The sequence below is a fragment of the Bidens hawaiensis genome, unplaced genomic scaffold, assembly GCF_021521415.1.
Source record: "Bidens hawaiensis isolate Kalapana, Puna unplaced genomic scaffold, B.hawaiensis_p1.1 tig00043465_1, whole genome shotgun sequence".
NCBI lineage: Eukaryota > Viridiplantae > Streptophyta > Magnoliopsida > Asterales > Asteraceae > Bidens > Bidens hawaiensis.
In genome coordinates this window covers 99,797-114,810 of record NW_027497703.1, presented here as the reverse complement: position 1 = coordinate 114,810, position 15,014 = coordinate 99,797, and the positions used below count along the sequence as shown (strand labels likewise).

Sequence of the window (15,014 nt, the reverse complement as noted above, 5' to 3'; positions counted from 1 at the left end):
GTTACAGTCATGGATGCAGAGGCAGAAGGCTCACCGTCGTGGCATAATCTAAAATGTTGGACCTTTTAATTTTTATTATTTTCTTCGTTTTTTCTAATAAATATTATGTTTTATTTAAAATTATATTTATAAATAACCAAGTAGATGTTTGTAATTGTAAATATGTATATAAACTTCAAGACTTAATAAAACCAGTTATGTAACAATAAAGTTTAATTTATATAGGTTTAATATTTTGATAAGGTTTAAGGACTTCGTATAAATAAATGTTTATTCATACACTAATATTAGGGGTGTTGGGTATTTGACACGACCAAAATACGATTACAGTTTGATTATAACAGGCAATCAATTTTGACTTGTTAGATAAATGAGTTAAATATGTTGTGTTTGGGGTAATAAAAGACATGTTATTTCTTTCTTGTTTAATAAATCAAAGGAAAAAATAAGTAAAAAAAAATCATTTTCCTTTATTTTCAAATGAAATTGAATTGGAAATAAAACTTCATAAAAGATTTGGGAAAAGTATATGATGTGAAAAACCTATAATATAAATTAATACAAGAGAAACATGCAAATTGAACCAAACTAAAAATAAGTCCTAGTTATTTTGAATGAAACGGTATAAGACAAATAGCAGTACTAAATGAAAAGGGAACAATAACACTCTCATGATAAAACAATCAAACCAAAGTGTTGTTCATATGTAGATGGACCAGCGAGAAATTATAAGCATTACGTTCATGCATTACTCCATTCTAACGTTAACATGATTGGTTGAAATTAAAACCATTTATGTTTAAAGCCATAATGCTGATATCTAAATCACTAAACTAGATATCTACTACAAGCCAAACAGCTAGAAAGAAATGTAAAGAACAAGACTTGTTGAAACTAGCATAGTCATTGATCATTGGCCAAAATTACCATGAGTAGCAACGATATTATTTCTTCTTGATCAAATTTGTAGCCTTCATTAGCATATTCATTTTTTTGTGGTTACCCAGATCAAACTAGAGGTTACAAACAGATCTGTGCATAGCACGAAACATGGAGTCACCGAATACATCAACTACGCCTAACATGTGAAATGGATGTAGGATGTTGTGCTATCATGAAATGGAAAATATTAGAAATTCTTAGAGACATACCATCAGATTAGCTTTCTTAACCAATTGGATGAATTAAAAAAACAACAGCCGCGCTTGCAACATGAGTTCATAATGCAATAGATGGTTGTAATGTTTAATTCTACATTGTTTAAGATCATTATGTCCAACCTACACCTAACTTAATAGGATGTTTGTTACTGGATTTATAGCCCAAACTTGTAATTTTAAGCCGAAAGTTTCATACACATTTATAACTAAGAGTCGAATAAAAACACAAAAGTGTTTGTTCCAATTTTATTATTTCTGTCCAACTTTTTAGGCCCAAACTTCTCAACCCCAATAACAAAACCTAACCCATACAAAAAGCCCAAAACTAAACTGAAAAGCGAAAGCAGCAAGGTTTTAAAAAAAATTAAAAAAAAAAACCCAGAGCCCACTTATTTTGTTTATATATGGCTTGCATATTTATGTTATGTTAAAAGGGTTGTTTCATCTCTTGTGTTGTTTCTTTGTCTTATGTCAACAAGTAAAAGACTTTATATCATTTTATAAATGGTGGATCTTGAGGTTTAAATATGCATAGCATACTCAAATATGATGAAATTATAATGGTTTAAAAAATGAATAATAAAAAATAAAAATAAAAAATGATATGTCCTGATATTTGAGACGGCCCAAACTTTAGATCATTACATTAATTTCTTATGGTAAAGGCATACTTATTTGGGCTTTTAAATTATCTTTTTATACACTCGTATTTCAGTCTTTCATCTATGTAATGTAACTTCGATCATGAACTCATGACGTGAGGGCTATCAACATGATTACTTAAGTCTGATCCCTTACGAAAGCAGCAAGGTTTTAACTTCGATAATGAACTCACGCTACAAGACGTGAGGGATATCAGCATGATTACTCGTGTCCTCACACCAGTATCTCATACTAGATTAAAACCTATTTCTTCTTAAATAGTTCTCATTTCAACTCGTTCATACATATACATGTGTTATAATATCGGATAAAATTGTTTTATTTTTCATGATTATAAATGCTTACCTTTTAGTTGTAATTAAACTTTCATGGTGGGCCGATAAACGGGGAGAAAAGAACAATTAAAGTTTTCGTGATGAGTCCATAAGTTGGGCTGCTGGTTTTGTTTATGTTTGTTGGGCTGAAGCCCAGACCACCTACACAAAAAAGAAGAATTACAATTGTTTTAACTTCAAAAGATGGATACTCATGATACATGTGTTTGTTAGGGTATGCGTAGTTGGCGGAAAAAACTAGGCGATAAAGGGCGATTTTGGTTTGGAACACTGTCTCCTGGGCTACAAATGGGCAAAACGTGTGGTGGTGGTTGGGGGGGGGGGGGGGGAGGTGTTTTTATCGCCCTTCACACTTTTGTTTTATTATTATAATAATAGTTTGTGTGATATATATATATATATATATATATATATATATATATATTTAGAGGGGAGGGTTATTTTGAGAACCATGGTGAGTTTTAAGAACTTTAAGAACTCAATTTTGAACCACACATTTAATTAAATGATATGAAATATGTGGTTGAGATTAAATTTAATTAAAAAATGAAGCAGAAGAGAGAATAAGTATTTTTGATAATTACACAAGTTTAAACGTTAGTTACACATGTGTAAAAAGTCGATTCGGTATGTAAAAAAATACCGTATTTTTTTGTACATCACTTACACTTACGTATTACATGTGTGTAAAAAAAATTCGAAAAAAATTTGTTACGTTGAGTTCTTTCGAGTTCTTAAAACTCAAAGTGGTTCTCAAAAGAAATCAATCATATATATATATATATATATATATATATATATATATATATATATATATATATATATGAGGTAACAACACTATTATACCCCTAAAATAAAACCCACTATTGACTGGGTGTCACATGTCGCAAGTCATCCCATTTTATAGTTCATCAACTACACATAGCCTAATAGAATATAGGGGTGTTCATCGGATCGGATAACGGATTATCAGTTTATTCGGATTTGAAAATTTTTGGACCATATTCGAAATCCTATCTGAATTCGGAATATTCCTATCTGATCCGAATCTATCTGAATTTAATCCGAAATAAACCCAAAAAAAATTCCTATTTTTTTGTTCCCAACATTTAATAGTTTAGAATCACAATAAACATACAAACAGGAAATTACGAGTTACTCTTAACACAGATTTAAAGTTCAAACTTCATGTAACATTCTACTTTCGGTTATATTAATAAAATAAAGTTCGTTTATTTTATAGCGGGTCGTTATCGGTTTAGTTGAATAGAATATGAGATGGACTTGTGTTGGGTAAATGGATATGGGTTATGGACTTGGGTTATGGAGGAATGAAGGAAAGACCATGGGCTTAAGCCCATGATCAAAAATATATATACCCTTAATCCTCCATTTAATTCATTTACACATATCTCTTACACCATCCAAAACACACACTTAAGATTCTCTCTCTAGTTTCTCTCTCACTCTAGCCGAAATATAGAAGAAGAAACGGATCCCGACCCAACGTATGATAGTATTTTGTTGTAGGAGCTTAAATCCGTTAGATATAATCATGAAACGACGAGCCGACACCGTTAAACCGTTTAAGTCACGAGATCCGGGTGGAATCGGGTATAAACCGAACCTATGATGAGCTTAGGGGTCACCCTAGCTCAGATCTGGATCGAACGGGACGAAAAACGGTGAAAAACGAGTTAAAACTCGTTTTTTCCGACGTGTTCGCGGTTTTCCGGCGGCTTTCCGGCGAAGGCGGCGCCGGAATAGTGGTACGAGGTTAAGGGGAATGTCAGGGAATGTTTTGACATTCCTGACCTAACCCTAGTTCGCTATGGGGACTTAACGAACTGAGGGTGATTCGCTATGGGGACTTAACGAACTGAGGGTGATTCGCTATGGGGACTTAACGAACTGAGGGTGATTCGTTAGTCGATTCGCATAAGGGGGCACAACGAACTAGCCCTAGTTCGCCTATGATTCGTCTCTGATTCGTTAAATGAAAAGGGTAACGAATTACCCTTGATTCGTTATGACCAGTTCGTTAAAGGAGATAACGAATTAGAAGGTCCAATTCGCTACTTGGACTGGTTCGCTACATGAACTGATTCGCTAAGAGTCCAGTTCGTTAAAAGTCCAATTCGTGTAAGTAACCAGTTCGTTAAAGGTTCCAATTCGTTACAAGAACCAGTTCGTCATGGCAAGTCAGTTCGTTAAGGATAAGTAACGAACTAGAAGTTTAACAGAATGACAGAATGGTCCCTGGACTTAGAAAAAAATGATTTAATTACAAATAAGCCCTTGAACTTTTAAGTAGCATATTATTAAATGATTCAAAATGCTAATGGAAAATGTGTTAAGACAGTTAATAAAAATAAAATTTTTCCAAGCTGACCTGGCAGCTTAACCCCAGCCAGGGGCTCTGCCCCTTGGACCCCGCTAGGGGCTGCCGCCCCTAGAACCCCGCTGCCAGGGGCGCTGCCCCCGGACCCCCGTTCGTTGAGGGTAATAATTAAACTAGAAAGACGATATGTGTAGTGATAGTTATTGATACGTATAATTATTATACAGTTAGTCGCGCACAGCTAAAGAAGGGGATAACCGTAAACGGTGAACGCAACCGCCTTGAGGTGAGTTTCTAGCCCCACTTCCTTGTTATGTTTTCGGGGCTGTGTGCATACTCGATGTGATAAAGAAGGGGATAACCGTAAACGGTGAACGCAACCGCCTTAAGGTGAGTTTCTAGCCCCACTTCCTTGTTATGTTTTCGGGGCTGTGTGCATACTCGATGTGATAGTGAATACACTTATCTTAAGTTATAAGTGTATGCCTTGTATGATTTACGTATGATGATTGCTTGACGGTGCTTGAACGATCTTCGGATATTGCATGAACCGTCAGGTGGTAGTTAAGACATGATTGATAAGTATGATGAGAGATATGATGTATGTATGAATATATGATGTATGCATAATGTATGTATGTTATGATGATGGTACGTGAACGCTCTTCGGAGATTACACGTATTGTCAAGGAAAGCATGTATGAACAGGTATGGTGCAGTTACACGAAACAAAGGGACCAGACCCTTATAATATCTGTGATGTTAGGGACCAGACCCTTATAATATCTGTGAGGTTATAGGACGAAAGGCTCTTTAAAACGTATGATTATGTATGTATAGAAAGTATGAAAGTAAGAATGAAAGTATATGCACTTATTTGTGTATGAAAGAAAGTTAAGAGGTTAAGTATGAAATGTAAGAAGGTATTGTATGATTATGTGATTAACTAGAACTCACTCAGCGTAGCTGACTTTTAGTATGCACGCAGGTGAGTAGAATGAGGCAGGTAGCTTGAGGAGGACACATGGCAGAGTTGGACGAAGCTGGCATCTGAAGATTTTGCTATGATGTTTTATTTTAAAAGACTATGTTTTGTTTTTAAATGACTATGAATGCTCGATAAGACCATAATTATGGTTATGGAATGTAATGGTTTGAATGTTTTTAATGTTCCGCGAATGTTTTAATTAACTCTGATATTTAGAACTGCGTTTATGAGTAAATCCAACATGAAAGTAGGGCTACCGGTAACGGTGCCTTACACTTCAAATAATAGTCTAATAAATATACCAAACCGGAAAATACCACTAAAAACACGTTTTTTATACGGATTAAACGAATATCTGAATAATCCGAACAATCCAAATTTATTAAATTTCCATATCCGAATCCGAATTAGTTATTCGGATATTCGGATACCGATCCGAATAAGAATTCGGATCGGTTTATTTGGGTTTCGGTTTCGATTCGGATTTCGGTTTATTCGAATTTCTTGAACACCCTAATAGTATATGTATGTTTGATGACTTATTACTATTAGGTAGGACTCCTAATAGTAGGAGTCATGTCTATGGACATCGAATATACCCACCATTAATTTGCTAAAGAAAAAAAAAACCTCACTGGATCTCCAAGCACATAGTTTTCACCATCCTAAATTTTATGTAGTTTTAAGCAACTATAGATTAAAATATGAGAATTTACAATCATATCATCATCACTCTAAGATGTTTAAAATGTAAAATATGACAAATTTATTATGATATAAATCCCAAAAGATAAGTTAATAGTACAAAATATAAATTATATCGTCAAATACATATCTATCCTGGAAGGAAATTTATTTTCACATGACAAAACCATTATAATGAATCATTACTAGACAATGGGTCAAGAAACAAAAAGTAAAATTTTTAGAGTATATGATTCGGAAAAATGTATATAATTTTGGTAACCGGCTCATGTATCATGTAATGGCATGCCCGTACCAAATTCGTAAACTTTTTATCAATCCCATACCAAATGTCATGCTAGAGTACATGTTTAGGATGTTTCAGATTTCAAGCATTATTGTCATATTCAGGTTCCCCCTAGTTATGAAGAAGTTGATATGCAATATGAACTAATATTATATATTATATATATTACATTTACAAAGGTCGGCATGCAATAGCTTTGGTAAGTGAGTTACCGACCGTTTGGATTGTTTTTTCATAGAGTATTGACTTTAAATATGGTTTAAATCAGGCTGTTAGACGGCTATTGGAAACCAAACCGACGAAGGCTCATAAAAAGATCTGCTAGCAACGGTTCAACTGCGGGTCGGTTCGACGGTTTCGAATTTGAATTTTTGCTGTTGTATGATGTTGTGGGGGTGTCTTTGTGGACTGCTCTCGGGTAACATTTACAAACCCAGGCAACGGCTGTTGCCTACGGAGGTACGACGGTGATGTTGTCGCTCCGATTGACTGCCCATCTCCACATATCTCCGATTTACCATCCAGGTAAGTCCGTATGTGTGTGATTTATGCAACTACACATTCTTCGTGTTCCAATTTGATAGCAACAACATAATTTTTGTGTTGTTCATTAACGTATGAAGAATTGAGGTATTGATGTACTTAAGCTTATTGATTATGCAATTTGTGAATTCCGATCTCTCTGTAAAAGTTTGCTATGGCTCCAAAATTAAGCAATTGATAGTGAGTGAAGGTTGAATTTTAAATTTTTGTTATAGAAGACTATGATTATGTCAAATCCTTTGTATTAAATATTAACTATTGACCGAAGTTGTTGCTTGAATTTTAGTATCTTAATTTTGGATCATGAAAAATATATATTATTTGAGGCCTGAGCTCACCTGTTCCTCTGATCCATTATTTTTTTTTTTTTTGCCATTCTCTTAACTTCAATTTCTTTTCTTCTTTTTAGTTGCTAACATAGGATAATTTTTGGCATTTTGGTTTACAGTTCATATTTTTGACATAGCTATGATGGTAGTCTGAGCTTGAATGGGTTACAATTGGATTTTACAGGTCAATGTGCTAAAGTTGTTGACTATTTAAAGCTGTCATGGTTTTTTGAATTTTATAGGTGGTGATATTGTGTAAGCCTCTTTGGTTTATATTTTCTATGTCTGAACCCGTAGGGTTCAACCGAACATAACCACTTTAGCTAAACGAGTTTTATAGGTGGTGATGATGTTATGTGAGCGTTTTGGTTCCTCCTTTAAATAGTTTGAACGGGTTGAAGGCGTTAATTGTGTTAAATGGGTAAAGTGTAAACCCGTCGGCTTCAACTAAAACAACCCATTTAGGTAAACGGGTTAGTAGCACAATGTGTTTCTCTTTTCTCACGGATTGGTACCCCCTCCCCAACTTCAAAGAAACTGTGCTTTGGATGTTCCCGTAACTTTCTCATCTTCTAGTAAAATTCTCATCTTACCAGGCGTGTTTACGCTTATAATTGCATTTCATTATTTTAGGGTTTGCCTTTCCCTCTTTATCTTGCTCGGATTTGACGACTTTATCTCAGTCCGTTGTAATTCGGTTGATTTGTGCAGATTTGTTACAGTTGGCGTTAGTAGAATGATACTTTGTCGTTAGGGGTTATCTTTGTGTGTTTATTGTCTTTGTATTTGCCTAATTTTATCTGATTTGATAATCCCTAACGTTTTAATTTGGTTGGTGTTGTCTGTCATTAATACCGAATATGATTTTATCATTGGTGCTTATAGTTTATCTGATGAAATACACCGCTGAAAATGATGTTATCATTGTTGTTTATACTTCCATAACTATAACTTTTTGGTGTCTTCTACACAGAATGTGAAATATAAATATTTTAGTTGATTTAGTGGAAGATATTTACGAACTTTGACAACCAATAAATATTAAACTTTTCTACATTTTACGTTTATGTTTTTGTAATCAAAGTGACATTTTTATTAGTTTAATTAATATTAATATTAGAACTTCTAACAATATCTGGTAAGTATTGGTTCAAATTAATAATATAATTTAGAGGTATTAGAAAATTATTAGAAATTAGTGAAATATGAATGGTTGGTGTAAGTGTGAAACATATTCAAAGATGATGAATTTTGTCTCCTAAAACCTCGGTGATAACATGGCCGACCACAAACACCTATCTAAGACATTAAATAGCATAATAGTTAAATACATCACATGTGAATTCATTTGTTTGATGACATATGTTCCTAATGTTCAAGTGTATGTCATTTACAGTCACTATTATCTGTAAATATGATTTGATGTTGCTTGCTTACAAGTAGTTTTATGAGCTGCATGCAATTTTTTTTTGTTTGGTGGGAAAACATCAGACATATTATTTCTTTCAACAGGGCCATACCTTCATTGTGGTTTTATAGTATTGATGTGTATGTTATTATCTGTGTATGTGGCCTGATAGATCATGAATTATGTCATTGTTTTCATTAATTTTTTTCCCTTCTAAAGTATAGTGTTTGGTTACATGCTTTGACTTTAACTATTTTAATGGATGTTATATGGATGCACAACCTTAGCTCATGTGTCAGCCTTTTTTTTTTAATTTGAACTATATGTACTATTCTAATTACATAGCTATTCTGATTACATAGCAACTAGTTCTTTACTTTAAAAAATTTGTTTTACATTTATAGGTTCTAATTTAGGGTGTGTTTGGGATTGCTTATTCAACCTCTTATAACTTACATAGGTCATCAATTAAAAGTTAGATGTGAGGTTCAGTTAATGATACTTACAAAATGGTAAAAAAAAAAAGAGGCACACGTATTAAATAACATGCTAATGTCGTATACGAGAACTTAATCTGAGTCATGTATCTTGTCTTTTGTTAGGTTATTTTTAAATCTTAACTAAATGCTTGATTTTTTGTTACGTAGCACCTGTTTGTTTTGTTCAACCTACTTTGCTGCTACTTTGTTTCAGGTTTGTTTTCTTCACTTTTTGGTTGTATGTATATAACATTTTCATGTATTTACTTAAATTAGCTCTATGAATTGTGTGGTTAAAGTTCTCCGTTCACTATAACATGCGCCTAAATTAGTTTGGTAATAGTTATTTGTTTCTAGCCTTACCGTTCTTAGTTTCTCTACTATAATCTTTGCAATAAACCTAAATGTCACTACACAAGAGATCACGTTCTGCTTCTCACCTACCGTTTGACACGTCTATTTTGTCAAATCAAACTCATTGTCAATCATCTAGGCACGTTGCAAGTCGATCTTCGTTAGCCTCTCATTCGTCATCCACTTCTCTCTATATTGATAACGGGGATTATGACAGAATTTGTCAATTTTGTGGTGCCGTCTTTTGGTATGATGAACGGATTGTGTCGCTTTCTACTAATCGGTGTGTTAAGTATAATCATTGTTGCAAAGGTGGAAGTGTAGTTTTGCTATTTCCAAGAAGACCTTACACTTCACTCATAAATCTCTACCAACAGTCTAATTTTATGACAAATATTAGAGCTTACAATTCCATGTTCTCGATGACCTCTTTTGGTGCAAAGGTTGACAATAGTGTTAATCGAGGTCCAGGTCCTTATGTTTTCGAGATTGCAGGCCAAGTTCACCACTGGCTAGCCTCTCTTTGTCCTCCTGCAGATGCTAGACCACGTTTTTTACAAATGTATGTCTACGACACTGACAATGAGATTTCAAATAGACTTCACGCATTTAGTAATGAAACTCATTTTGAGCTTAACACGAAAACCGTCAGCCTAATATTACGCATATTGGAAAGTTGTAATGAACTTGTCAAGCTCTTCCGAATGGCTAGAGATCTAATTTCCTCTGGTCACATACAAACGTTCAACATATGTCTTTATGGATCTGATCGTGTTCGTACATATAACAGACCCGTTCCTGGAACTATTGGTTCAATAGTATCTGATGGTGATCCATCGTGTCACCAAGTTGACATAATCATTCGCCATAAGGACGACACGCCACAACGCATATCAAAATTGCACTCACTATACATGCCAATGCAATATCCATTGCTTTTCCCATTTGGTGAGAGCGGATGGTCACCAAGTCAAAGGCTGCGTGAACCGGACGGTTCACAAGACAAAAGGCTGACTATCAACATGTACTACAGCTACGTATTACATGATCGATACAATGTTTACACTTTGTTGTTAAGGGGAGGTCGTCTGTTACAACAATATATGGTGGATGCATATGTCTATTTTGAAGAAAATCGTCTAGACTACATAAGAAACAATCAAAACATATTTCGTATCGAATTTCTTCAAGGCATATATGATGCAGTTCAACGTGGTGATAACGAAGGTCGGTAGGCAAACGTTTCTTCCGTCTTCATTTACTGGCGGACCACGCTACATGTACAATCACTATCAAGATGCTTTGGCGATCTGTAAAGTTCATGGCATTCCTCAATACTTCATTACCTTCACGTGTAATGTCAAGTGGCCAGAGGTTGAAAGATATATGTCACAGTTAAGACCGCCCTGATGTTATTTCCAGGGTATTTCAAATAAAAGTAAGGTCGTTAATCCGCTTCCTAAAAGAGAAGAAACCATTTGGAGAGGTCGCTGCAGGTAATTTCTTTGTATGACCGCAACCACACATTTTTTTTTTGAAAGGCAAGCTTGGAAATAAAACCATACCCGGAAATAAAACCACATATTCATTTACGTAAACCATTATTTACAACTTATGTTGACGTTGCTGCCATTATCATTCGATGTAGATTTATACACCATCGAGTTTCAAAAAGAGGACTTCCACATTGTCATTTGCTTTTATGGGTAACTCCTGCATGTAATATAAGGGACGAAAGTGAGGTTGACAATTATATATCTGCGGAGATACCAGACCCTAATGTTGATCCTCATCTACACAAGATCATTACCGATCTCATGATGCACGGACCATGCGGTCTGTTGAGACCAACATCACCATGTATGTCATCTGGTGATTGTTCAAAGAACTTCCCAAAAGATTACCAAGAAGAAACGTCATTTGATAGTAATGGGTATGTTCACTATAGGCGCCGGCCAAATGGCTTCACTGTCGTCAAGGACAACGTCATACTACACAATGGATATGTTGTTCCATACAACCGTGCTCTATGTCTACATTACATGGCTCATATCAACGTTGAGTACTGTGGTTGGAGCATGCTCATCAAGTACCTATTCAAGTACATATCCAAAGGTGCCGATCGTGTTCACTATACTATAACAAAGACCCCTGCCTCTACTGGTACAACCCATTATGAAGACGTATCACACCTCAATGAAATACAAAACTTCGTTGATGGTCAATTCATATGTCCACATGAAGCATGTTGGAGGATTTTTAATTTCTTAATCCATGACAGAAATCCAGCTGTACAAGTCCTCGCGGTCCATTTGGAAAATATGCAGAACATAACTTTTAGGGATAATGATGACCTTGATAGTCTCGTCCACAACCCATACAACAGACATACCACGTTGACCGAGTGGTTACGTAACAATCAATTTGACAGCACTGGTCGTCACCTTCGATATATTGATTATGTTACAGAGTATAGGTGGGAATCAAAAAGTTGGATAAAAATATTGTCTAGAAAGACACCGCCAATAGCAAGACTTATATACGTACATCCAAGTTGTGGCGAGACCTTTTACCTACGCATGTTGTTAGGTTACCAAAAAGGTTGTCGTTCGTACACTTGCATACGAACGGTGAATTGTCAAATTTATCCGACATTTCGTGCTGCATGTGAGGCGTTAGGATTATTGGGTGATGATAGAGAATGGTCATCTACAATTGATGAGGCATCAAATTGGGCCTCCGCGTTAGAATTACGATCCCTGTTCAGCCATATGCTTTTGTATTGTGAGATATCAAACCCACTTGAACTGTGGAAACAACATTGGCAAAAGATGGCAGACGATGGGCAACGAACATATGGCATTGCAAATGAAGATGACCTAAGGCAGTATGTCTTATTCGAGCTAGAATTATTACTATGATTAAGTCCTTCTAAACATTAAAAGATTATGGTTTGCCAATGCCAAATGCCAACATGCTACAACGCCTACAAAATAGGCTCTTGATGGATGAAAAAAACTACGATAGGCAGTTGTTAGCATCAGAACATGCATTGTCTCTAACACGTCTCAACCCGCAACAAAGGTTGATATATGACCATGTCACATCAGCCATTTCGTCAAGTCAACAAATAGTAGCCTTCGTATATGGTCATGGTGGAACAGGAAAGACATTTTTATGGACAACAATAATTGCTTCATTGCGTTCCACTGGTAAAATTGTATTGGTTGTTGCTGCCTCCGGTATTGCATCATTGTTAATGCCATCAGGAAGAACCGCCTACTCACGATTTAAAATCCCACTTGATTTGACGGACAACTCAACTTGCCAAATAAAGAAGAACACTCAACCGTCTCAGTTACTAGATGAGACGTCTCTTATCATATGGGATGAGGCTCCAATGAATGACAGAATGTGTCTCGAAACATTAGACATGTCATTAAAAGACTTATTTAACAACCCTGATCGGCTGTTTGGTGTCAAGTGTGTATTACTTGGTGGTGACTTTAGACAGACCCTTCCTATAATACCAGGGGCTTCCAACGCGACAATCACTTTATCTTCCTTACCAAGATCTTATCTTTGGAGGCATTTCAAAGTGTACAAACTAATAGAAAACGTGAGTCTACACAGACCAAATCTAACATTAGAAGAACAACATTCAATATCTTCATTCTCGTTATGGTTGGTCGCTGTAGGCGATGGTGATATAGGCACGACTGACATTAACGAACCACAAAACACAAAAAAAAATAATACCACCGCAATACTTGATTCCCTTCAAAGAAAATTCATTGATAGACCTAATTAACTTCATATATGATGAAGAAACTTTGGCCAACCCATCAGCTACAACACTATCAACCAAGGCTATTGTTTGTCCTAAAAATGACACGGTAAATGAACTTAATACAACAATACTAAACATAACACCAGGAACAATAACAACGTACATTAGTATCAACTCCATAGTTGCCCAACCAGGTGACAACAATGCCAATGCGTCTTTATACCCAGTAGAGTACCTTAATCTAATGAACTTTAACAGTCTCCCGCCACACATCCTTGAGCTGAAAGTTAACGCACCAATAGTACTCCTTATAAATCTAAATCCACTTGACGGCCTTTGCAATGGCACACGATTAATTATCACACAACTGTTACCAACAATAGTTGAGGCACATATAATGACCGGAAAATTTGTAGGCCGTCGTGTGTACATATCAAAAATAACCCTAACTCATAAAGACAAACAACTACCTTTTGAAATGAAAAGAACACAATTCCCAATAAGACTTTGTTATGCAATGACAATAAACAAGAGTCAAGGACAATCACTAGACAAAATAGGCGTTTACCTTCCAAAACCTGTTTTTTCACATGGACAACTTTATGTTGCCTTATCAAGAGCAACCACTCCTGAATCCCTAAAGATACTGATAGTACCAGAAAAAAATGAAGACTATAATGTTACAAAAAACATAGTATATGAGTTTTTGAAGGAAATAAACCATACATGTTCCTAATACTTTATCATATCAATTCTTTCATACACACATAAATAGTTACCATTGACACACAACACACAATAGCATCATCAATAATTTTACGTTAAATTTTTTTCATTTACCCCTAATGTATATACAATTTTTACACTATCCTATGTAAATGACATAGGACCAAAAAATGACATACATACGTCTCTCCGAGATCAAACCACGTCAGAAACCAAAGGTTATTACAATACGTGTCTTGAAGCGTTGGGTCTCAAAAGGAAAAAAACCAGAATTGTGCTACCTATTTGTTGATCAACATGTAAGTACCTTCACTTTACTATGCATATTATATTATTATATAAATTACGCGTATATGTGACACTTGATTAAACTTATAAAACATGAATTTTTAATAATTTCCCTAAATCTAATGACATTTTCTAACTGCTACAGGCCGACGCAATCGAATGCTCAGCTGACCTAATAGATGAGTCATACTTTGAAGACATCATGCTACAATGTCAGCAACTACATATCAAGTGTACCCCGAAGATCCATGGAAATATGCCCTCATGAAGCATCACTCATAATTGGCAAGAAAACACAGTTTGTCCCTGTTACTAATGACACCATACCAAATTGCTACTCTAACTTCGCATGTTATGAGCAACTTCAAGAACGCCTTGAATCTTGGGATCTACTTACAGGTAACATTCATCATCATAAATAAAATGTAACTATAATCTTACCTAATTCTAACAAAACATTCAACATTCGCAGATTACATTGGACGTGTAGTGAGCAACCGAACTACAGACACCAAAAACAACTTAACATTAAGAAAGATATACATCAGAGAGATTTCAGGTGAAAACATAAAGGATGTGCCCTTCACACAAGTCATGTTGATTTAAGCCTCCATGTTTC

The 15,014-nt window shown here is 35.3% G+C and overlaps 2 protein-coding genes across 2 annotated transcripts; both read left to right on the top strand.

Moving 5' to 3' along the window:
• The first annotated feature begins 10,869 nt into the window (after positions 1-10,869).
• LOC143594313 (uncharacterized) lies at positions 10,870-12,512 on the top strand. The gene is made up of 3 exons (XM_077073650.1): positions 10,870-10,965; positions 11,014-11,087; positions 11,240-12,512. The coding sequence occupies exons 1-3, from the start codon at positions 10,870-10,872 to the stop codon at positions 12,510-12,512; spliced, it is 1,443 nt and encodes a 480-aa protein (XP_076929765.1).
• A 38-nt stretch (positions 12,513-12,550) lies between these two features.
• On the top strand, positions 12,551-13,402 carry LOC143594312 (uncharacterized). The gene has a single exon (XM_077073649.1). It carries the CDS (start codon positions 12,551-12,553, stop codon positions 13,400-13,402), a length of 852 nt encoding a protein of 283 aa, XP_076929764.1.
• The last annotated feature ends 1,612 nt before the right edge of the window (positions 13,403-15,014 follow it).

Excerpts from the sequence above, each read along its gene's own strand:
- LOC143594312 (XM_077073649.1), top strand. The coding sequence starts at position 12,551 with ATGCCAAATGCCAACATGCTACAACGCCTACAAAATAGGCTCTTGATG.
- LOC143594313 (XM_077073650.1), top strand. The coding sequence starts at position 10,870 with ATGTACAATCACTATCAAGATGCTTTGGCGATCTGTAAAGTTCATGGC. Across the intron at positions 10,966-11,013 it reads GTAATGTCAAGTGGCCAGAG|GGTATTTCAAATAAAAGTAA; the intron begins GTTGAAAGATAT and ends TGTTATTTCCAG. Across the intron at positions 11,088-11,239 it reads ATTTGGAGAGGTCGCTGCAG|ATTTATACACCATCGAGTTT; the intron begins GTAATTTCTTTG and ends CATTCGATGTAG.